The sequence below is a fragment of the Sciurus vulgaris genome (genome assembly GCF_902686455.1).
Source record: "Sciurus vulgaris genome assembly, chromosome: 3".
Lineage (NCBI taxonomy): Eukaryota > Metazoa > Chordata > Mammalia > Rodentia > Sciuridae > Sciurus > Sciurus vulgaris.
This window is the reverse complement of record NC_136463.1, coordinates 135,179,705-135,203,499: the sequence shown is the minus strand read 5'-3', so window position 1 is coordinate 135,203,499 and position 23,795 is coordinate 135,179,705. Positions and strand designations below refer to the sequence as shown.

Below are 23,795 nucleotides of genomic sequence, written 5' to 3'. Positions count from 1 at the left end.
AACACTCTGTTACACCGGATAATGGAAAAGAAAGTCTGTCTTCTATGAAAACTTCAACTTTTGTCCTGCTATGCATAATGTGCATCTTAAATTCATAATTTCTGTGTACAGATGAAAAAAATATGGACAGCAGGAGGTATCTAAAATAAAACAACCTGTCTAACAAAAGAGTCTTTCAGAACCTCTGGTGTGAAGGGACAGGGTCCTGATAGGACAAGTCTACTTGATAGCTAGTTAAATGGTGGCATTCAAGGGGATCAGTGTCAACTAGAGGGAGAGACAAGTGTCCCAGGGTTCTGACTTAGTCCTGCTGTTTCATGCATTTATTATGAATTTAGACAAAAATACCAGAGATAAGTTTAACTTACCTATGGAAGATACACTATTGAGATACTTTTGAAAATAGGATGGATGAGAGAATCAGTATATAAAATATGACATGGCAATGTTACAGCCTGAATCTAACAATAGAAAATCCTACTCGTATGACAGTACTAACTTGCCTTTTTCTCCGGCGTTGGGGCAGGGGGAAGCTAATAAATTTAAAGTGAGAATGAATGATAAATACAGAAAGCAGTGCATGAGAAAGCATGGAAATTTTGAATTTATAGTCAGCTCACTGTATAATAGGGGTTCACTTGATGCCTTGACTCTATCCCTTGTGGCTTTGAAATTTACATGATTTTATCTTTTTCCCCAGCCTTTTTCTCCTTGACCATCTCTTCCCTGATCTTCTTTTCCCTTTTCCCCCAATCTGCTCCTCTCTGATTTTCTTTTCCCTAACCTTCTCCTCCCTGATCTTTTCCCTGATCTTCTCCTCCCTGATCTCTCCTCCCTAATCTCATTTTTTCTCTGAATCGCCTCTTTAAAAACTCCCCTGTTCCTGCTGGTGGGCAGAATCACAGCCTTTGGGAAAGGAGAACCCCGTGTTTCTCCTTTGCTAGCAAAGCAATAGACTGTCTTCTTCCTTTTTCTACAACCATGTCCTCGTTATTGTTTTGGCATTGGGGACAAGAACTGACTGAGCTTTCGGCAACACCTGGTTGTCAATAATGTGCAGGACTGCCAGAAAAAAGAAAATAAGATTTTAGCCTGCATTTATAGAATTAAGTTATCTGTGATGAAGGGACTTTCAGACACAAAGTTTCCATTCTGTTCTTTTCAGGCCACACTTTCAATATTAGGCTGATTTTTAAAGATGCACTTCTAGAAAGGCATCGGCAAAATGGAGTTTATTTGGAGACCAAGAATCAATGAAATAGGACTGAGTGGCAGGCATAATTGACATTGATATATTTTAATCTGGGTAAAAGAAAATTAAGGGTGAGACAAGGACCTGACAGAGGTCTTGAAATATTCAGATATTTGTCATTTTAAAATTTGCTACAAAGAGCAACATGAGATAGAACAAGAATCCATGAGTACATTTCTAGGGACCTCAACAGAGAGAATTTTCTAACAGACTTTAGAGAAAGAAAGTAGGTATACTCAGGAAATTATCCTTTAGCCAACAGTAGAGTGTTGGATGTTGGTTTTTAAAAGATTTTAATACATATTTATGAGCACCGTTTATGTTCCACGCATTTTGTTCAGCCCTGCAGACATGGTAGTGTGTAAAATAGATACTGTCACTGCTGAAATATAGATCGCTTCTGGGCCAGGAGGAGAGATAAACATTAAACAAAGAATTGAACATTGTGATTACTTGCAATAAAAGTACTGAGGAGAGATCATAACTCTAGAGAGAGCCAATAGAGAAATTTATTAAGTGCAGGGAGTTTAGTCTGGAAGGTTAGGAAAAGCTTTCAGGAATTCACCTTTAAAGACAGGGCTTGAATGATGACTGAAGTTGGCCAGATGAAGAACGAGAAAAAGAAGGGGATAGGCAACCTGGGCCAAAGGAAGGATGTTTTCTAGTCCTTTCTTGATTCAGGAAAGAGCTCAGTGGATTTGAAAACCAACAAAATACCAGCGTGGTTGGGATCTTGTGAGTGAGTTGGGGAGAGACTGATTGGAGCTAGAGACAGGAAGTTTTGTAAACCTAGCTCTGGAACAGAAATTTTATCCAAGGGTAAATGGGATCCATTAGAAGGTTGGAACCAAAGAAGTAGCATGAAGCCTTTTGCATATTAAAAAGTTCACTCTGGCCACAGCATAGAAAACCGATGGGAGGTGTGAAGAAGACTAGATAGACAGTGACCAAGAGACAAGTGTGCCATGGAATACCGGGATGGCATTGGACATGAGAGTAGAGGGCAGACCTGAGAGATTCCAATGCTGATCGATCCACAAATCCTGCTGCTCAACTATGACAGAGACTGAGAAAAGGAGGGCCTTTAGAGACACCCAGAACTGAGGCAGATGAAAGCGCCTCTTCCTGTGAATGGGAATAGCAGAGGAAAAATTGATTTGATGTGGAAAACATCAAAAGGTCAGTTCTGCACACGTTGGGTTTGATCCCATGATTTCTTTGATCTCCATAAATTATTGTTACACTGCCCTGGTCTTATACTGCCTGAGTAGCTACATTTTTACTTCACCTTAATCATCCTTGTCTTAGAAGACACAATGTCTAAAGGGCAGAAGTTCCCTTCAGGTGTCCTGACTGAAGACTGTGGGATCTAAGACGGCTGCCAGGGTAACCACCAGACAACTTCTAAATTTATTATAATACAATATATGAATATTCTTCCCCTTGATTAGCCTATCTCTCACCTTATCTGTTTTGCACTATACATCTGTATCTGTCTACACACACATACACAGTGATTATATCTATATTCCCCTGACCATCAGAAAGTAGGAAGTTGATTTGTAACTTTCTCTCTCACTTCTCCTATTCTTGGCTGAGAATGAAAGTCTTCTTTGTTGCTCAATTGAGAAGTTGGTTCCATAATTCTGAGAAGGAAAAGAGACCCAGACATTGAGGTAAAAAATTGGTAACAATATCTATAACTTAAGAAAAAAAAAGTCACGTAAGCAATTAGATATCTGAATCTGGTCAATCTTTGGACCTGTGGAAGTAGAATCAGCTGGAACTTTTGATTATTTGGCTCTATCCCAGGTCTAATAAATTAGAATCCTCAAATAAAATGGCCAATGTCAAGCAGTGGGGAAAAATCCAGTCATCAATGGATGATTACCCTAGTTAACTTTTTGGGTACCAGGGATTGAACTCAGGGACACTCATGAGTTGCTTAGCACCTCCCTTTTGCTAAGGCTGGCTTTGAACTTACAATCCTCCTGCCTCGGCTTCCCAAGCTGCTAGCCTTATAGGCGTGAACAACCATTCCCAGCCCTAGTTAGCTTTGATCTCCTTTACAATGTTGAGTACCTATAAGTTACAGAAAGATGGCCAGACCAAGAACTAAATCTATTATTACTTTCTAGAAGTAAATGTGCAGAAAAATCTGAGACACATCAGCAGAACAAAAACCCCATCTGGATCCTTCTACTTAACAATGCCATAATTGTGTCATATAATTTTGCCACCTTAGCCACAAACTAATTGACTCATGAACTGGAGTCCTAGTCAAAAACAAGAACCCAGTAGTTCCAGTAGTCCAAGAGGTGACTTTTCCCAAGAATTCAGCCCAACTGATTTACAATTCTGGATGGTAATTGTATTAGTCAGATTTCTGTCACTATAACAAAATACATAAGATGATTAACTTATAAAGAGGAAAGATTTGTTTTGGCTTACAGTTTCAGAGTTTCCAGTGCATGATTCATTGGCCCTTTGGCTTTTGGGCTTGATGTGAGAGTACATGGTGAAGCAAAACTGCCCACTTCATGGCCAGCAATGATAAAAGAGAGAGAAGAAGGGACCAGGGTCCAAACATCCCTTTCAAGGGCACAATGACCTAAAGAGCTTCTACTAGGCCCCACCTCTCAAAGTTTCCATTACTCTCCAATCGGGTCACAGCTGAGGACCAGGCCTTGAACACATGATCTTTGGGGGACATTCATCCAAGCCACAGCAGCCACTAACTTACTGTATCAGATGTTCTCTTTGACCAGAAGAGAGGAAAATGGAGGGAAATTAAAAATAGAAAAACAGAAGCAGAGACACCAGTGTGAGTATCAGTAGAGCAAGGTTCAAATGATCCCCACTTTCCAGTAGATGATGGTGTGACTCAACACCGCAGCTCATGATGGCTCCGATTTTCAACAGGTATCTGCAGAACTCCTGCTACATGCCAGGCATCGTGCCAATGGTGTAAATATTCAAAGCTATTATCTCAACACCCTGTTCTAGGTCCATCATGATGAGAACAACTGAGAACAAGGCCTGTGTGTGGAGGGTGATGATAGGAGGATCTACGTAGGATCCACTCTGCTAGAGAGGCTGTTCAGGGAGCAAGACCTCCCCGAGGAGGTGGCACCACAAGAGCCACATGGGAGTCTCTGAGGAGGAGCATGTCAGACCTAAGATTGTGCCTGTTAAAAGAGCACAGAGGGAATCCTGATTTCTTTCTATTTATACCTTCATATGAAACCTGCTGTCATCACAGGAGGTAAATCTAGACATGTTCGTATTTTCAAAATCAAGGTAACCATGGTATCATAGAAATTAAAGGGAGAAAAATAAATGAGCTTGGGAGATAGTTGTCGGTTTATAGATTAATGTGAAAGGGAGAGTAGCAGCTCTCCTGAACCTGACCTCTGTGCTAGTAACTCCCTACAACCTATCAAGACAGAAGGAATGAGTCTGCCTAGTTTGCTTTGCTTGTTTCTTTGGTTTGGTTTGGTTTTGCTAACCAGTTACCCACTGGATACTGCATGAAGCCCTACTGGACTTTCTGTCAGAGTAAACGTTTTCAGAACTGTTAATCACATTGGTTGGTGCCTTACTCTCCCGCTAAAGTTTTTCTACTCTCAATAATTTCAACTTACATTGTAATCTTAAGAATTTTACATTTCAGAGCAATTGTTTTACTGTATTCAGTATCTCAATAACATTCCCTTTGTTTGGTCATCTTTCTTATGATTGAATCTTTTATTGTGCTTACAATGCATCGTATGTTACCATTGCTTAATTTTGACTTAAAATATTCATTTCTAGCTCTTAGGGATGGATATAGACTGAATAAAACATGTGGATTTTGTTTTCTCTTTTGTCATAAGCTGGAGAATCACAAAGATACTTTCTGGTTATAAATCACATAGGTGACTGGTATCAATCCTGACATCCTATTGAAAGATGAGATGATTTCATTGAAGAACAATCTTAGGGTGCTTGACAGTAAAGTTATATGAAAACTATGCAGCATAACTAACATCCCTAAATGTTAGGATCAAACATTCTTAGGATATTTGAGAGCTAAATATAATGAACACCATGGGGCCTTAGAGCTTTGAGTTTAAAATTTTCCTTTAAAAACTTATTCTCTGAGGACATGAGAACAGGATTACTTTATTTAGCTTAAGCTAACCCAAAATAGAACAGAGGAAATAATTAAATGAGTGAACATATATCTTTTGTTTTTGCCCATTCATGCAAAAACTGATGTGTCTTGAAAATTCAAATCACTAACGATGGGGGAAATATCTTTAAAATGATTATACTTGTCTTCAGACAGGGATGCTTAGTAGTCTCAATAAACTAAAATGCTGGTGATTGTATTATTTACTAGTTATACACAAGTAAACACGGTGTTTAATAGCTGCCCAGGAAGGAAATTTACTGAAAGTAGCTACTAACGTGTCCATTTATATCCCACCTCTCTGAAAAGTCCCCAAATCTACAGAGAATAGAGTGGAAAATTTCACTCCCAATTTAGACATCTCTCCAAACTCCAGAGGAAGCTGCTGGGCTGGCCTTGCATGCAGTTAAAACCAAGCTGGATGACTGTATGATGAACCACCCAGCCAGCAGCCTAGCACAAGAGGGGAACGTGAGCTACTGAGTTGAACAGACTCCACCTCATGTCAGGAACACTTTGGTGTGAGAAATTAGAGACGACTTCCCTGAACTGATGTTAGTCAAAGTACTAATGCACTTAGATGTTATTTTAGAGTTTCAATTTTGAGGAAACATTTTGGAAAAATGCCTGAATTTGAACAAGCATTCTGTTGTTATTTCAACAGCTGCTACAAGTACAGCAAACAACTGTTTGACTGGGTTTCTTGGAGTTGATTCCAACACAAAGCGATGAAGCCACACTTTACATTAAATCTCCCTCAAATTCAAATTATTTGAATTCCCTTAAGATGAGGAAGAAAATTACAATTATCTGCCAACACTAACAAAAATAATTAGAGAGTATAGAAAAAAAAATCCCTTCAAAGAAAATATATGAGGAAAGGTAAAAGAAAAATTTTTGTCATTATTGTGAAAACTGAATTTCCAAACTGAGATTCTAGATTCCTAGTTAATCCTTCAGCCACTTATTTTACTCGTGGTGGAACTACATTTTAAACAGAGTATCTTACTGAACATTGCCCCACTGAGTTGTGGAACTGAGACTAGATCCAGCTTGTGATGGAACGGATGATCCTGAGAAGAGACAGCCTCAATACTCAGGACACCCCGAAACAGTACCTGAACAGTACCTTTCATGGTGGGTGGTGTGTACACACTCTGCTTCCTTTGCTTAGGGGATGCATTCTGTGACTGTGGACAAGAGAAAAGAGTAAAGACACAAGATGTAAGTGATAGTGCCATCAGACCTGGGAGGGAAATAAACACTGTACCGTGTTTCAAAGAGCTCTCTGACATCCCCATCAAGAAACGGAGCTCTAGTCAATGAGACTGAGTACACATGTTCAGTGATATCACAGGCTTACGGGATATGTGAAGCTGTAGGCTCTATTTTATCATAAAATTCTTCAAACTTTTCGATCATAAAATTATTCTTTTAAAAGTAATTTATTTTAAACTTATACACCAACATGTTATTAAAAACAAATCTCAGCCCAGTGCTATGGCACATGCCGGTAATTCCAGCAGCTTAGGAGACTGAGGCAGGAGGAGCGCAAGTCCAAAACCAGCAATTGAATGAGGTCCTAAGCAACTTAGTGAGACTGCATCTCAAAATTTAAAAAATGAATAAATAAATAAAAAGGGACCTGGCGTTGTAGCTCAGTTGCCTAACATGTGTGAGTCATTGCATATAAATAAAAATCTAAAGGTCCATCAACAACTAAAGAATATTTTAAAAATAAAATAAAAAGACCTGGAGATGTGGCGCAATGGTTGAGTGTCTCTGGGTTCAATCCCTGGTACAAAAAAAAGAATCCAGGTGGCTAAATCTGATTGGATTATAGCATATATACATACATATGTTTATATTTCATTTATTGGAATAAGTATTATTTATATAATATATGTATATTTCAATATTATTATGGAAAGGTGATTTTTGACTCTGAAATATCTTTCTATTTTTATTATTTTTAAATGCAAATACTTTCTTCAAAGGCATTTTTGAAGTTACTAATTCTTTCCATTTGAGAGAAAAACATGAGTTTTGAGACAAATTGTATTCCATGGGATAATAATATGTGTTCATAGAATTAATGAGTGGTTCAGGAGAGATAATGAGGATCCTGGGTAAGTAATAGCAATTCATTACCATCTTGTGTTGACATGTTCAACCTAATGTCTCTATTTGAAATTATAATGTTGAGGTATTATTCTTTTGTTTGTTTAAAAGGTAAGCCCTTTCCTAACAAAACTGGTATATAACACCATTATCTAAACTCACTGGATCATGATTAAGTTATTAAAAACAGGATTTGCATTTAGAATTATGATTTCAGGGTCAAAACCACCATTCAATAGGAATATAGAAATGTATGTAAAATAAATATAATATTTATTCTAATAAAAATATATGTAGTCTATAACCTGATCATATTTTGCCACCAAGACACACCTTTTTAAAAGCATGTTGATTTATATTTTAATGTAATAAAGGTAGGGGTCCTAATCAATGGGTTTCTGTGTCTGACGTATTCAAATCAGTTATTGTTTGCTTTGAAAAGTTCAAGTATAGATACAGCACACTTTGGGGGTGATTGTGCTTCTCCCCTGCATATTAGAAAATATGATATACAGAGTTCAAAAGAAGTTAGAAACTCATAAAGCTATACAACTTTATGAAGCCACTTTCTTTGTGTAGATAGCATATTTGCCCTCAAACTCATCATCAAGAGATGGATATTTACCTGATGCAAAATAAATCTTTTAAAAAGTATAAAATTCAACCAAACAGTTGCAACTGCCCATCAAGTGAGCAAATAGCACAAGCAAATTTCTCTGGAATGGTGTTTTGGTACAAGTCTATTATGCATGGGTGCAGGAAAGGTGACTGCATTAACATTAAATGTGTGTATGATTGGCATTTCTGGGGCACTTCTATTGTTTCAGTCACTTCAGGTTGATTTTGAGAAGCAATCACTTCTGGAATTTCTTTTATATCTTCTTCAATAAACATATTCAAAGATCAAGTAGAAAATTAATTCTGCAAAAGTGCTTTTTTGTTGTTTAATAACATAGCAGTAAAAGCTTAAGTAATAAAAAACAACATTATGTAACAGCTTCGTTTTTCAAAGCAATGTTGCATTTACTGCCTCACTAAAAACATTTTAAAGCCCTGTGAGATACTGTTTGGGATTTTGTCCTTTCTATATTTTCCTCTTTGGGTATTGCTGTATGTCTATTTATGATCATGGGAGTTCATTTGGCCCACCAGTCATTCTGTTCAATATTAGCTCCACTTCTGGGCACAACTTTCCCCCTTCTTCATATTTTGTATAGTCTATACTAACAGCTCCCCTTGCCTCTCTTCCTTATTTCTATCTGAACTCCTACATGCATTTGTGGAGGAACTAGAAGATGACAATGTTCAGGCTAGTTGCTGAATTTATAGCTGGATGTGCTTCTTGCTGAACCCCTGGTTTCCATTTACCCAAGGTTTAAGAAGACCTTATTCCCTCCAGACTCTGACCCTGGGGGCTGACTTTGCTCCACACACCAGAAGACCATCTCTTTGCTCCAGGATTTTGACATTGCCTGGCCCTGCCCTTTGCTGCTCATAAATAGTCAATCAATAAATTAAATTATTGATACTATATTCCATCACTAAAACCATCACTTTATTTTAGAAGTTTTTGCAGGGTTTATTTAATATTTCTTAGAAAATCAGAGAATTGAGGTATCTGAGAGGCAAAAATTTTAATGACACCATTTTACTGTTCAGTCAGGAAAAGCAACCTAAATAGTTTTTTTTATTACAATTATGTTTACATTTTATTTTATATCACATCAAGCTGAGCTAATTATTTTTTTATTTTTACATATTTCTACAAAATATGGGAAAACTTACTTCTCCTTGTGTGTTGTTGGTCACCCTTTTGTCATCTATTTCTGAAAGAGAAGTAGGTACAAATTATTAGAAATGTAATATTCTTCCTTGTAGTATACATATTAACATTTTCAACAACATATCAAAATAATTTAATAATTGTCTATGCTTATACATTGCAACTGTGACTTACAGCTGAGAAGCAGAGGACAGGGTTAGGTGGTTTCCTTCTGAGATAACCTTCTCCCAGAGTTTACAAAAAGGCAAAGAAACGGCTTTTCCCTTGACATTCAGTCTTGCCATCTTTCAGCAGTCCAGAAAGAGATCCAGTGAAATAACTCTTAGGAACAACCACTGGTATCATCAACCTGATAGCGTCAAGGCACAAGCAACCTCTTCTTGATTTTGCTGCTGCCACCACTGTGTATTAACTGTACTCTCTGTCAAGTTTCTTCAAGGTTGCCACCAGCAAGAACAAACCTTCTTTCCCACTCAACCCAATCACCATAATCGCAAGGAAGGCAGAGCCTTCCCTTTTATTGCCCCTGGAAAGATTCAGTTACTTTGTCAAACATCTCTTATGACAGTGCCCAGGCAAATTCTGCACAGTTGGTATAAATGGTTATGAGAAAAGGGAGTGGGAGGAAGAGGTACTCCCATGCACGCTTCTACAGAGCGAGAAAGTTCTGGGCTGGGCTTCTTTCTTTCCTCCTCATCTACTCTGCTTGGCTTCTTGACCCTGTTACACTTTCCTGATCATTAGGTCAGTTCCAAAGCTGGTTTTATAAGGTGTGCATCAGTGAATTTTATTTAAAGATAATTATACAAATATATATATGTATATATACATAAGTTCACATAAAATATACACTATATAGGTGAAATTATTTCAAAACTATATGCTCTGTGTTTGTTATTTTATGAAGTATAATAAATTACATGAGGACATGCATATACATTCACGGATACCTATATGCTTGCTACCTATAGTTACTTCTGAATGACAACACATTTCTGCTTGGTCTATATTTGTATTATTTGGTTTTCTTTTTATAATGAGGATGTATTACCCTATAACTTAAAACACTGTACACATATGTACATATGTGTGTATGTATACACACACACACACACACACACACATACACATGCACACACACATGTGTTATGATTTAAACATGAGGTGTCCCCCAAAAGTTAACAAGTAAGATGATGTAAGAAAGTTTGGAGGTAAAATAATTTGGTTATGAGAGTTTTAACCTAATCAGTGCATTAATCCATGGATATGGATTAACTGGGCAGTAACTACAGGCAGGTAGAGAGTGGCTAGAGGTGGGTCACTGGGGACATGCCTTTGGGGTTTATATCTTGTTACTGGTGAGCGGAGCTCTCTCTGCTTCCTGGTGGCCATGTTGTGATCTGCTTTCCTACTCCATGACCTTCTACCATGATATCCTGCCTCACCTGAAGCCCAGAGCTGTGGAGTCACCATCTATGTACTGAGACTTCTGAAATCATGAGCCCCAAATAAACTTTTCTTCCTCCACATTTTTCTTGTCAAGTCTTTTGATCACAGGGATGAAAATCTGACTAAAACTGCCTGCATGTAGTAACAATTTTATATAAATCAAACCACGTATAAAGTTTGTCTTCATGTACAAAGGGACAAAAATGTCCAAACAGCTACTATGGAAATACTGCTTATTCTAATCTGATACCTTGGTTACTAGATTTTTAAATTACGGAAACTTCTAATGAATTTTACCACCTTTATATAGGGAAGGGCAGACAGAAAACTATTGATTTAGGACAGAACATAATTGATGGAATCACTGTAAATAGCTAGTGATTCATTATGAGATAGTTATGCACATTGAACAGTTATATCAGTGTGAGAAATTTTGTTATCACATTTAATTAAATATCAATGTGATCCTTTGTAACAATGCCTGCATTGGGATCAATTGGATTGTTAAATGCCAATGTGGTTTCCTAGTATTTGGTTTATGCTTCAGGGGTCTTCAAATTTCAAAAGACCTCTGATCAAATGTTTTAGTAATAAAATCAGGTCCAGTCATTCAGCTTTTCCTTTTTTCAACTTTCTGACTCTAGCACACATAGAATAGTGTCTTTCCAGCACAATTAGAAGAACTTCACTGACTGCTTAATACAACAAAAGAGGGTTGTTATTTTTATTTTTTTTGACACAAATCAACTAATTATGTCATGAAAACAAGGACTAAGAAAACAACTCTGTATTCTTATCTTGAAATTGAAGATTAAAAATTAAATGACTCTTGTGGGGCATGGTAGCGCAAGACTGTAATCCCAGTGGCTTGGGAGGCTGAGAAAGAAGGATCATGAGTTCAGAGCCTGCCTCAGCAAAAGCTAGGTGCTTAGAGACTCAGTGAGACCCTGTCTCTAAATAACATACAAAATAGGGCTAGGGAGTGGGGCAAGTGCCCCTGATTGAATCCCTGGTATAACCTCCCCAACAAAAAAAGAAAGGAAAAAACATTAAATGACTTTCAAGTCAAACTGACTTAGATAAAAATATAACTAAAGCCAAAGGTACATCATAATTTTCTTTGAAATCTGTTGTTTTAAGTGTATTTATCCTTCCTTTACCAGATTGCTATTAAATTGGATGGTTAGTCTTTCTGACTGCTGGCCACCTCACATAAACACACATACTACCTGCTCATAGGGCACACTTACTGCGATGACACGTAGACATAAACACAGTGTTCTCTCTAATTTGTACTATGAATGTTGTCAACAAAAAAGAAGACTCATAAGAGCACATGCAAATCTCACAAACTCTGCACTACAACATCAAAATGGTGTTTGGAATGTTTCCAGGGCCTCAAATCACAACTCCATAGCCAACCGAAAAAGTGTCCAGGAATGCTGGATTCCTCATGAAATATAAGAAAGGATCCAAGTATTCAAATACTATTTAACTTTTTCATTAAAATAGAAAAATAATACTGTTTTGGAGTAGAGTTGAACAAAATTAGTTTATTAACTCATGAAAGAATGGTTAGTTGATTAGCCATAATTAAAAACTACAAATCTGAAAGAGTCTGTTGTACCTACTTCAGCTTTATCATATTTACATTGTTCCTCTTTCAAGAGGAATTTGTTCTGAAAGAAATTCCTTGTGTTGGGAGAAAAATGTCAGTCATCTAAAATGACATTTTGGGAGATTCAAGATGGCGGACTAGAGGGTGGCTGCGTTTCATGTTGCTCCAGGACTCAGGACTCAAGAAGAGGAGATATAGAGAGACTTGGGACCAACTCAAAGCAGCTGGGTGAGTCTCTCCCATTGGGGAGGCATCCCGGATGGGGCAGGGAACTTTGTGAAGTAGATTTGCCCGATGAAGACACCCCTCCCCCCGCTGGAGCAGTGAACGCGGACAACTGGGATCAGCGGAGAGGAGGCCGCTCAGCACAGCGCTTGGACTCGGAGCAACCCACCCGGGCTCTGGGAGGCTGCCCAAAGGAGGGGGTGAGCGGTGAGCAGTTTGGACTGAAAGTGACCACTCCTGAACACCGGGGGCTGCCCAGAGGAGAAGGAGAAGCACAGGCTCAGCACGTCGCTTGGACTTGGAGCAGCTGCACCAGGGCTCCAGGCGGCTATCTGGAGGAGCAGCATGGTGAGTGGTTTGGACTCAGAGCAAACGCTCCTGAACACAGGGGGGTTGCCTGGAAGAGGAGGAGGAGCGCGGCAGGGTGCTTGGGCTCAGAGTGACTGCACCAGGGCTACGGGTGGCAGTCGGGACGAGGAGGTGCACAGTGAGTTCCTGGGACTCGTGAGGAATGCACCAGATCTCTGGGTGACTGCCTGGAAGAGAAGGAGGTGCACGGTGGATCACTTGGACTTAGAGCAACCGCACAGAACACCAGGCGGCTGCCAGAGGAAGAGGCATGTGGCGGGTCACTGGGACTTGGAGCGACTGTAAGGGGCTCCAGGTGGCTGCTCAGAGGAGGGACCGCATAGCCAGGCGATTAGGTGCAGAGCAGGGTCCCATGACCTAGGCAGCTTCTTGGTGGAAGAGCCACACAGACAAACTGAGGGGTGGAGCGAAGGCTCCAGGACTGCAGGCAGCTTCTCTGAGGAGAGGCAGCATAAGGAGATTCGTCTGCTAAGGGCGAGGCTTCCAGGCCCAGGAGGTAGGTCCAGGTCCCTGGGAACATTGCAGAAGAAGGCTGCCACCTCAGGCGGTAGTTGCGAATTGAACGGAACCTCTAGGAGGGGAACTGACCAGCAAGACCTCCCCACCAGGTGAGTCTTCCCTGCCGGGTGAGGTTCTCCCACAAGGACTGTAAAACCAGAGACACAGGCCCAAACTGGCCTTGCATCAGCCCACATCCTACTTCCCCTTTGGATGACCATTCGTCAGCAAGTGAAGATACCTCTGCCCACTAGCAGGGAATATACCCCGCCGGAAGGCCACCACCCCTAGAGAGGCAGCTTCCTTGTGGAGCACCGCATTATCAACTTCCTCCAAGACTTCAGGCTACTGAAGGCTAAGAGGGGATATACTAGAAGTCTTCATGGACATTATAAGTCAATAGAGGAAATCTTCAATATCTCAGCAGTCCACTGATACCTGAACAATATGAGAAAACAAGGAAAGAAAATGCTGCAAACAAATCTAGATGTTACATCAATAAAACCCAATGACAGAATGGCAGAAGAAATGACAGAAAGGGAGTTCAGAATGTACATAATTAAAATGATCAGGGAAGCAAATGACGAGATGCAAGAGCAAATGCAGGCATTGAATGATCGCACCAATCGACAGTTAAAAGAGCAAATACAGGAAGCAAAAGATCATTTCAATAAAGAGTTAGAGATAATGAAAAAAAACCAAACAGAAATCCTTGAAATGAAAGAAACAATAAACCAAATTAAGAACTCCATAGAAAGCATAACCAATAGGATAGAACACCTGGAAGACAGAACCTCAGATATTGAAGACAAAATATTTAACCTTGAAAACAAAGTGGACCAAATAGAGAAGATGGTAAGAAATCATGAACGAAATCTACAAGAACTATGGGATATCATGAAAAGGCCAAATTTAAGAATTATTGGGATTGAGGAAGGCTTAGAGAAACAGACCAAAGGAATGAACAATCTATTCAATGAAATAATATCAGAAAATTTCCCAAATCTGAAGAATGAAATGGAAGATCAAGTACAAGAGGCTTATAGGACTCCAAATATACAAAATTACAACAGACCGACACCAAGGCACATTATAATGAAAATACCTAACATACAAAATAAAGACAGAATTTTAAAGGCTGCAAGAGAAAAGAATCAAATTACATTCAGGGGGAAACCAATACAGATATCAGCAGATTTTTCAATCCAGACCCTAAAAGCTAGAAGGGCCTGGAACAACATTTTTCAAGCCCTGAAAGAAAATGGATGCCAACCAAGAATCTTATACCCAGCAAAACTTACCTTCAAATTTGATGATGAAATAAAATCCTTCCATGATAAACAAAAGCTAATTGAATTTACAAAAAGAAAGCCAGCATTACAGAACATTCTCAGCAAAATATTCCATGAGGAAGAGATGAAAAACAAAGAAGCAAAACAGCAATGGGAGGAATTATCCTAAAGGAATTGTCAAATAAAGGACAAACCAAGTCATGTCAAAATAAATAAATAAAATGAGCCAAATGACCGGGAATACAAATCATATCTCAATAATAACCCTGAATGTTAATGGCCTGAACTCATCAATCAAAAGACATAGACTGGCAGATTGGATCAAAAAGAAAGATGCAACAATATGTTGCCTGCAAGAGACTCACCTCATAGAAAAAGATAACCATAGACTAAAGGTGAAAGGATGGGGAAAAACATACCATGCACATGGACTCAGCAAAAAAGCTGGAGTATCCATCCTCATTTCAGATAATGTGGACTTCAAGTCAAAGTTAGTCAGAAGTGACAAAGAAGGGCATTACGTATTGCTTAAGGGAACCATAAATCAGCAAGACATAACAATCATAAATATCTATGCCCCAAACAGTGGCTCATCCATGTATGTCAAACAAATCCTTCTCAATTTCAGAAACCAAATAGACCATAACACAATAATACTAGGTGATTTTAACACGCCTCTCTCACCACTGGACAGATCTTCCAGACAAAAATTGAACAAAGAAACCATAGATCTCAATAACACAATCAATAATTTAGACTTAACGGACATTTATAGAATATACCATCCAACCAAGAGCGAATACACTTTCTTCTCAGCAGCACATGGATCCTTCTCTAAAATAGACCATATATTATGCCACAAAGGTAATGTAAGCAAATACAAGAAGATAGAGACACTACCTTGTATTCTATCTGATCATAATGGATTGAAATTAGAAATAAATGAAAGAGTAAAAAACAGAAGCTACTCCAACACCTGGAGATTAAACAATATGCTATTACATGATGAATGGATAACAGAAGATATTAGGAAGGAAATTAAAAAATTCTTAGAGGTAAATGAGAACAAAGAAACATCATATCAAAATCTTTGCAACACTGTGAAAGCAGTACTTAGAGGAAAATTTATTTCATGGATTGCATTCGATAAAAGAAGTAAAAATCAACAAATAAATGACCTAACACTACAGCTCAAAGCCCTAGAAAAAGAAGAACAGACCAACACCAAAAGTAGTAGAAGACAGGAAATAGTTAAACTCAGAGCTGAAATCAACGAAATCGAAACAAAAGAAACAATACAAAAAATTGACAAAATAAATAGTTGGTTCTTCGAAAAAATAAACAAAATTGATAAACCCTTAGCCACTCTAACAAAGAGAAGACGAGAGAAAACCCAAATCTCTAAAATTCGGAATGAACAAGGAAATATTACAACAGACAGGATTGAAATACAAAACATAATTAGAAGCTATTTTGAAAATCTATATTCCAACAAAATAGAAAATTTCGAAGACATCAACAGGTTTCTAGAGACATATGAATTGCCTAAACTGAACGAGGAGGACATACATAATTTAAATAGACCAATTTCAAGTAATGAAGTAGAAGAGGTCATCAAAAGCCTACCAACAAAGAAAAGTCCAGGACCAGATGGGTTCTCAGCCTAGTTCTACAAAACCTTTAAAGAAGAGCTCATTCCAATACTTCTCAAAGTATTCCATGAAATAGAAGAGGAGGGAACCCTCCCAAACTCATTCTATGAAGTCAATATTACCCTGATACCCAAACCAGACAGAGGAAAGAAAATTTCAGACCAATATCATTAATGAACATTGACGCAAAAATTCTCAACAAAATTTTAGCAAATCGCATACAAAAATATATTAAAAAGATAGTGCACCACGATCAAGTGGGTTTCATCCCAGGGATGCAAGGTTGGTTCAACATCCGGAAATCAATAAATGTAATTCACCATATCAAGAGACTTAAAGTCAAGATTCACATGATTATTTCAATAGATGCAGAAAAAGCATTTGATAAAATACAGTACCCCTTCATGCTCAAAACACTAGAAAAAATAGGGATGGGGGAATATCCCTTAACATTATAAAGACCATCTATGCTAAGCCCATGGCCAATATCATTCTAAATGGTGAAAAACTGAAAGCATTCCCCCTAAAAACTGGAACAAGGCAGGGATGCCCTCTTTCACCACTTGTATTCAATTTTGTCCTTGAAACGGTAGCCAGAGCAATTAGACAAACCAAAGAAATTAAAGAGATAGGAATAGGAAAAGAAGAACTCAAACTATCCATATTTGCTGATGATATGATTATATACTAAGGGAACCAGGAAATTTCAACAGAAAACGTTTAGAACTCATAAGTGAATTCAGTAAAGTAGCAGGTTACAAGATCAATGCTCATAAATCCAATGCATTTTTTATACATAAGTGATGAATCCTCAGAAAGAGAAATTATAAAAACTACCCCATTCATGATAGCATTGAAAAAAATAAAATACTTGGGAATCAATCTCACAAAAGAGGTGAAAGACCTCTACAATGAGAACTACAGAACACTAAAGAAAGAAATTAAAGAAAAGCTTAGAAGATGGAAAGGTCTCCCATGTTCTTGGATAAGCAGAATTAATTTTGTCAAAATGGCCACACTACCAAAAGTGCTGTACAGATTCAATGCAATTCCAATTAAAATCCCAATGATGTACCTTACAGAAATAGAGCAAGCAATCATGAAATTCATCTGGAAGAATAAGAAACCCAGAATAGCTAAAGCAATCCTTTGCAGGAAAAATGAAGCAGGTGGTATCACAATACCCGAACTTCAACTTTATTACAAAGCAATAGTAACGAAGACGGCATGGTGTTGGTACCAAAATAGACAGGTAGATCAATGGTACAGAATAGAGGACATGGACACAAACCCAAATAAATACAACTTTCTAATACTAGACAAAGATGCCAAAAATATGCAATGGAGAAAAGATAGCCTCTTCAACAAATGGTGCTGGGAGAATTGGAAATCCATATGCAACAGAATGAAACTAAACCCATATCTCTCATCCTGCACAAAACTCAACTCAAAATGGATTAAGGACCTTGGAATCAGACCAGAGACCCTGCATCTTATAGAAGAAAAAGTAGGTCCAGATCTTCAACATGTCCGCCTAGGACCAGGCTTCCTCAACAGGATTCCCATAGCACAAGAAATAAAAGCAAGAATCAATAACTGGGATAGATTCAAACTAAAAAGCTTTCTCTCAGCAAAGGAAACTATCAGCAATGCGAAGAGAGAGCCTACAGAGTGGAAGAATATCTTTGCCAATCATACTTCAGATAGAGCACTAATCTCCAGAATCTATAAAGAACTCAAAAAACTCTACACCAAGAATACAAATAATCCAATCGACAAATGGGCTAAGGAAATGAACAGACACTTCACAGAAGAAGATCTACAAGCAATCAACAGATATATGAAAAACTGTTCAACATCTCTAGTAATAAGAGAAATGCAAATCAAAACCACCCTAAGATTTCATCTCACCCCAATTAGAATGGCGATTATCAAGAACACAAGCAACAATAGGTGTTGGTGAGGATGTGGGGAAAAAGGTTCACTCATTCATTGCTGGTGGGGCTGCAAATTAGTGCAGCCACTCTGGAAAGCAGTGTGGAGATTCCTTAGAAAACTTGGAATGGAACCACCATTTGACCCAGCTATCCCACTCCTTGGTCTATACCCAAAGGACTTAAAATCAGCACACTACAGAGATACAGCCACATCAATGTTCATAACTGCTCAATTCACAATAGCCAGATTGTGGAACCAACCTAGATGTCCTTCAATTGATGAGTGGATAAAGAAACTGTGGTATATATATATAATGGAATATTACTCTGCCATAAAGAACAATAAAATTATGGCATTTGCAGGCAAATGGATGAAATTGGAGACCATCATGCTAAGTGAGATAAGCCAATCTCAAAAAACTAAAGGACAAATGATCTCGCTGATAAGTGGATGATGACACATAAGGGGGAAGGTGGGAGGAGTTAGTGTTAGGGTTAGGGTTAGGGTTAGGGAGGGGGGCACGAATGGAGGAAGAAAGGACTGTTTAGAGGGAAAGAAGGGTGGGAGGGGTAGGGGGAAGGGAAAAAATAATAAAATGAATCAAATAACATTACCATATGTAAATTTATGATTATGCAAATGGTATGCCTTTAACCCTTGTGCAAACAGACAAACAACATGTATCCCATTTGTTTACAATAAAAAAAAAAAAACTTAAAAAAAATATAAAAAGGACTTGGACTGAAAAAAATAAATAAATAAATAAAATGACATTTTGAAGGAATATACCATCATTGAAGATGGAAATAGGGTTATGGATGTTCCAGAATGTTTTGGGTGATGATTAGTTAGAAACTCTTGAGGTATTTAAATTCGTGAAAGGAACAGAACAAATTCAGGATCTATATGGAAACACACATAAACTGCATGCACCAATCATCTGATGTTCTAGAAACATCAATGAGATCTGATCAGACTTTTGAAAACTACGTATAACAAAAAATTTAGTAACAACTATGTAAATGAAATTTAGGAGTAGGAAACAGGGAAGAACAAGGACAATTATTTTTTAAGTTTCTGAATACAAAAGAGAGAGAACTGCAAAAAACAAGAAAGGGGCAGAATATAAAGAGATCTAAAAATAAGGAACAGCTGGAGAGCCAGGGTTGAGGTCGGCAGAAAAAAATTGTATGCACAGGAGAGCATATATAATTTCTAACATGGTCTTCTACTCATATGTCATGACCACACACAAGTCTCCTAATCTTTTTGAATTTCAGGGTGTTCCTCCTATGTGAAACAGGGGAGAGGATGCTCAAGAACTCTTGCTCTGCCTTCCTCATTTTCTCATGAGCTTGTTTCAAGGAACAACAACAACAAAAAAAAAATTGGACAAAAATAGGAACAATTTCCCCCTCTTTAAGTACTGACTGAATATAGCAATGTCCTTCTGAAGAGTACAGTAAGGAAAGAGAGAACCATGAACAAGAACCTTCGTTGTAAAGTGAGAAATCTTGGCAAGCATTAATTCCACCAGGGGACCAGGGTCAACACCACCAATTATAAATCTGGAGATAGCATGAACCCTTGTTGTGAAATCATGAAGAAGGATCTTTCCCTCAGACAAAGGAATACTGGACAAAATACCTGACCCATAATCCTCCAAAATGTCAAGGTCATTAAGAACAAACCTAAGAAATCATCCTACTCCACAGCAGCCTAAGGAGACACAATAGCTAAATGTGACAGTATACTAGATGGAGCCCTAGAAGGGTAACAGGAAAGGACATTAGATAAGGACTAAGGGAATCTGAGCCAGGCAGACAGAGGCACACACCTGCAAGCCCAGCTACTCCTGAGGCTGAGGCAAAGAAATGCAAACTCAAGGTCAGCCTGGGCCACTTAGTGAAATCCTGTCTGAAAGTAAAAAAGTTAAAAAGGGGTAGGGATGTAACTCAGTGGTAACGTGCCCTTGGGCTCAACACCCTTGATAGATTTTGATTAATAATCATAAATCAATAATAAGTCCTTAATCATAACAATATGACACTTTAATGACTAATGTAAGATGCTGATAATAGGGACAATGTGTAAGAGAAGGATATTTGGGACTCAGTATGCCCTGTTACATTTTTCTGTAAATCTTAAATTGTTTAAATAACTAAATCTATTAATAAAAACAAGGAAAAATAAAAATGCAAAATCCCTAAATGTAAATAAAAATTATCCCAAGAATATGTATTTTTTTGTTATGACTGTCAGAATTCTGTGTATCATTTCAGGAATACCAGAGTCATTATTAGAAAGTAGGTAATGTAACACAAAAATAAGGACACAAGAACAATATCATTTAAAAAATGTTATATTGGGCCAGTGAAAGAGATAAGGGAAAAAGGGAGGAATAAGTTTATAATTAAGATTTTATCCCTTTAATTTCTTTGGTTTGTCTAATTGCTCTGGCTAGAGTCTCAAGAACGGTGCTGAATAGAAGTGGTGAAAGAGGGCATCCCTGCCTTGTTCCAGTTTTTAGGGGGAATGCTTTCAGTTTTTCACCATTTAGAATGATATTGGCCATGGGCTTAGTGCAGATGGCCTTTACAATGTTAAGGAATGTTCCCACTACCCCGATTTTTTCTAGTGTTTTGAGCATGAAGGGATGCTGTATTTTACAAATGCTTTTTCTGCATCTATTGAAATAATCATGTGATTCTTAACTTTTAGTCTGTTGATATGGTGAATGACATTTATTGATTTCCGGATGTTGAACCAACCTTGCATCCCTGGGAGAAAACCTATTTGATCGTGGTGCACTATCTTTTTAATATATTTTTGGATGCGATTTGCTAAAATTTTGTTGAGAATTTTTGCGTCGATGTTCATTGATATTGGTCTGAAATTTTCTTTCCTCGATGTGTCTCTGTCTGGTTTAGGTATCAGGGTGATATTGGCTTCATAGAATGAGTTTGGGAGGGTTCCCTCCTCTTCTCTCAGCAAAGGAAACTATCAGTAATGTGAAGAGAGAGCCTACAAAGTGGGAGAATATCTTTGCCACTCATACTTCAGATAGAGCACTAATCTCCAGAATCTATGAAGAACTCAAAAAACTCTACACCAAGAATACAAATAATCCAATCGACAAATGGGCTAAGGAAATGAACAGACACTTGACAGAAGAAGATCTACAAGCAATCAACAAACATGCGAAAAAATGTTCAACATCTCTAGTAATAAGAGAAATGCAAATCAAAACCACCCTAAGATTTCATCTCACCCCAATTAGAATGGCGATTATCAAGAACACAAGCAACAATAGGTGTTGGCGAGGATGTGGGGAAAAAGGTACACTCATACATTGCTGGTGGGGTTGCAAATTAGTGCAGCCAATCTGGAAAGCAGTATGGAGATTCCTCAGAAAGCTTGGAATGGAACCACCATTTGACCCAGCTATTCCACTCCTTGGCCTATACCCAAAGGACTTAAAATCAGCATACTACAGAGATACAGCCACATCAATGTTCATAGCTGCTCAATTCACCATAGCCAGATTGTGGAACCAACCTAGATGCCCTTCAGTTGATGAATGGATAAAGAAACTGTGGCATATATATATATACAATGGAATATTACTCTGCCACGAAGAATGATAAAATTATGGCATTTGCAGGCAAATGGATGAAATGGGAGGATATCATGCTAAGTGAGATAAGCCAATCTCAAAAAACTAAAGGACGAATGATCTCGCTGATAAGTGGGTGAGGATATATAATGGGGGGTAGGAGGGGTTAGCGTTAGAGTTAGGGTTAGGTTTAGGGTTAGGGATAAGGAGGGTGGTAAGAATGGAGGAAGGAAGGACTGTATAGAGGGAAAAGAGGGGTGGGAGAGGTGGGGGGGAAGGGAAAAAATAACAGAATGAATCAAACAACATTGCCCTATGTAAATTTATGATTTTTAATTAAAAAAAAGATTTTAAAGTTCAGCATGAAGTTGCTGAAAGCTGACTTAAGCAAAGTGTGAGTGGAAAAATGAGTCAAATGATTTCCAAATAAGTGCAATGATAATGACAATACTTTATTTCCTAATTAAAAGTAGAGAGAGGTGGAAAACCTGTGATACAAAAATACTACTATTATCTATTTGATAATACATACCCACGACCTTGCCTTTGTCCTCATATCCAGAACGCTGCATTTCTCATACCCAGTACTGTGGTCCCTCCAGGTTCTGTTCAGATGGCATCTCTTTTTGGAAATATTTCCCAATTCCTGGCTCCCCCTTCCTGCTCCCAGTTTCCTGCCCAACACCACTGCACTTTCTCTATGCCTGACCCATAGAACTCATACCCTGTACTATGACCATTAGTGTATGATCTGGGAATTATCTCTGAAGCCTCTGTGTTTGATTCTCTTCCATAGCTCTTAGACTATGAGCACAGTTGGCACCCAATTACAGCTTGTCAAATAGATATATCTTAATACCCATGTTTCATGAAACAAGACTGTCTGTTTGCTGTTTCTATTTCAAAATCCAGTAGGAGGGCAAATACTGGTTTACAGGATGTGATAAATACTTTTAGTGAATTAGTAGTTGATTTGAAAATTTGTTAAAGCAAAATCCATAACTTCTCCTTTTAAAAATTGTTTCACTAGTTCCAAGGCAATACTACAGACACTGAAATTCTCATAAATATTGCCTTACTGGCTTAAAAGGGAATTTTAGAAGAACAGCAAGGACATGTTACTTTGATCTGCTGATTTCCAGAGACTGGAAAAGAAATTTTTAAAAAATTAAAAGAAATTAAAAATAAGTGGTAAAGTAAAATTTAATGTATTCTTTTATAGAAATCAGCCTCAGATGATAACTAAAACCCTGAAAATAAATTATTTACTTATTGGTTGCAGAAGAGCACTGATCCATCTACAGAATTCTTTGGTAAGTAGAGATTCAATAAACTTAGAATAGACTCAAAAGATGCAGACTTCTGATGAATTTAGATAACAGAGGGTCACTTGAGCCTTTATTTTTAGCAGTTATTTTGGAAATATGAGGGGTAAATCAGTTTGGAGGAAATTGGAGAACTTCCAATAAAAATAGTGTTGTAAATTGATGCTCTAGATTCCTCTGTTCAAATGCAGGAATAATGACAGGTTAAATATAAAAAGAAATGACTAAAAAGATAAAGCCACAGTCAAAAGTAATCAAATATCTCTAAGGACCATATACACAAAAAAAGCAAAATCCAAAAAGCAGGTAAGAAACCACAAGCCCATGAGACTTTAGATCTGGAAGCAGGCAAAAGCAACTGGAAGTTCTGTCCCCTCATTTGTAAGGAGATTGACTTCATGTGAAGAAATGGACAAAAACCAGGCCTTTGTCACCTGCACTAGGAAAAAGCTCCAACCTGTGTACCCTGGGGGACAGGAGCTA

General features: G+C 38.0%; 1 protein-coding gene across 2 annotated transcripts in view; it reads right to left on the bottom strand.

Annotated features, from left to right (window-relative positions):
- Positions 1-23,795, bottom strand: part of PPP1R1C (protein phosphatase 1 regulatory inhibitor subunit 1C) — a 151,356-nt gene that overhangs the window by 59,383 nt on the left and 68,178 nt on the right. Inside the window, exons 3-4 of one of the 2 annotated variants that reach the window (XM_079131255.1) lie at positions 9,333-9,373; positions 6,545-6,616 (exon numbers count right to left, since the gene is read on the bottom strand). In XM_079131255.1, the coding sequence (XP_078987381.1) occupies positions 6,545-6,616; positions 9,333-9,373 (113 nt within the window). The remainder of the gene's footprint in view (positions 1-6,544; positions 6,617-9,332; positions 9,374-23,795) is intronic. The other variant, XM_079131254.1, reaches the window with a different exon arrangement.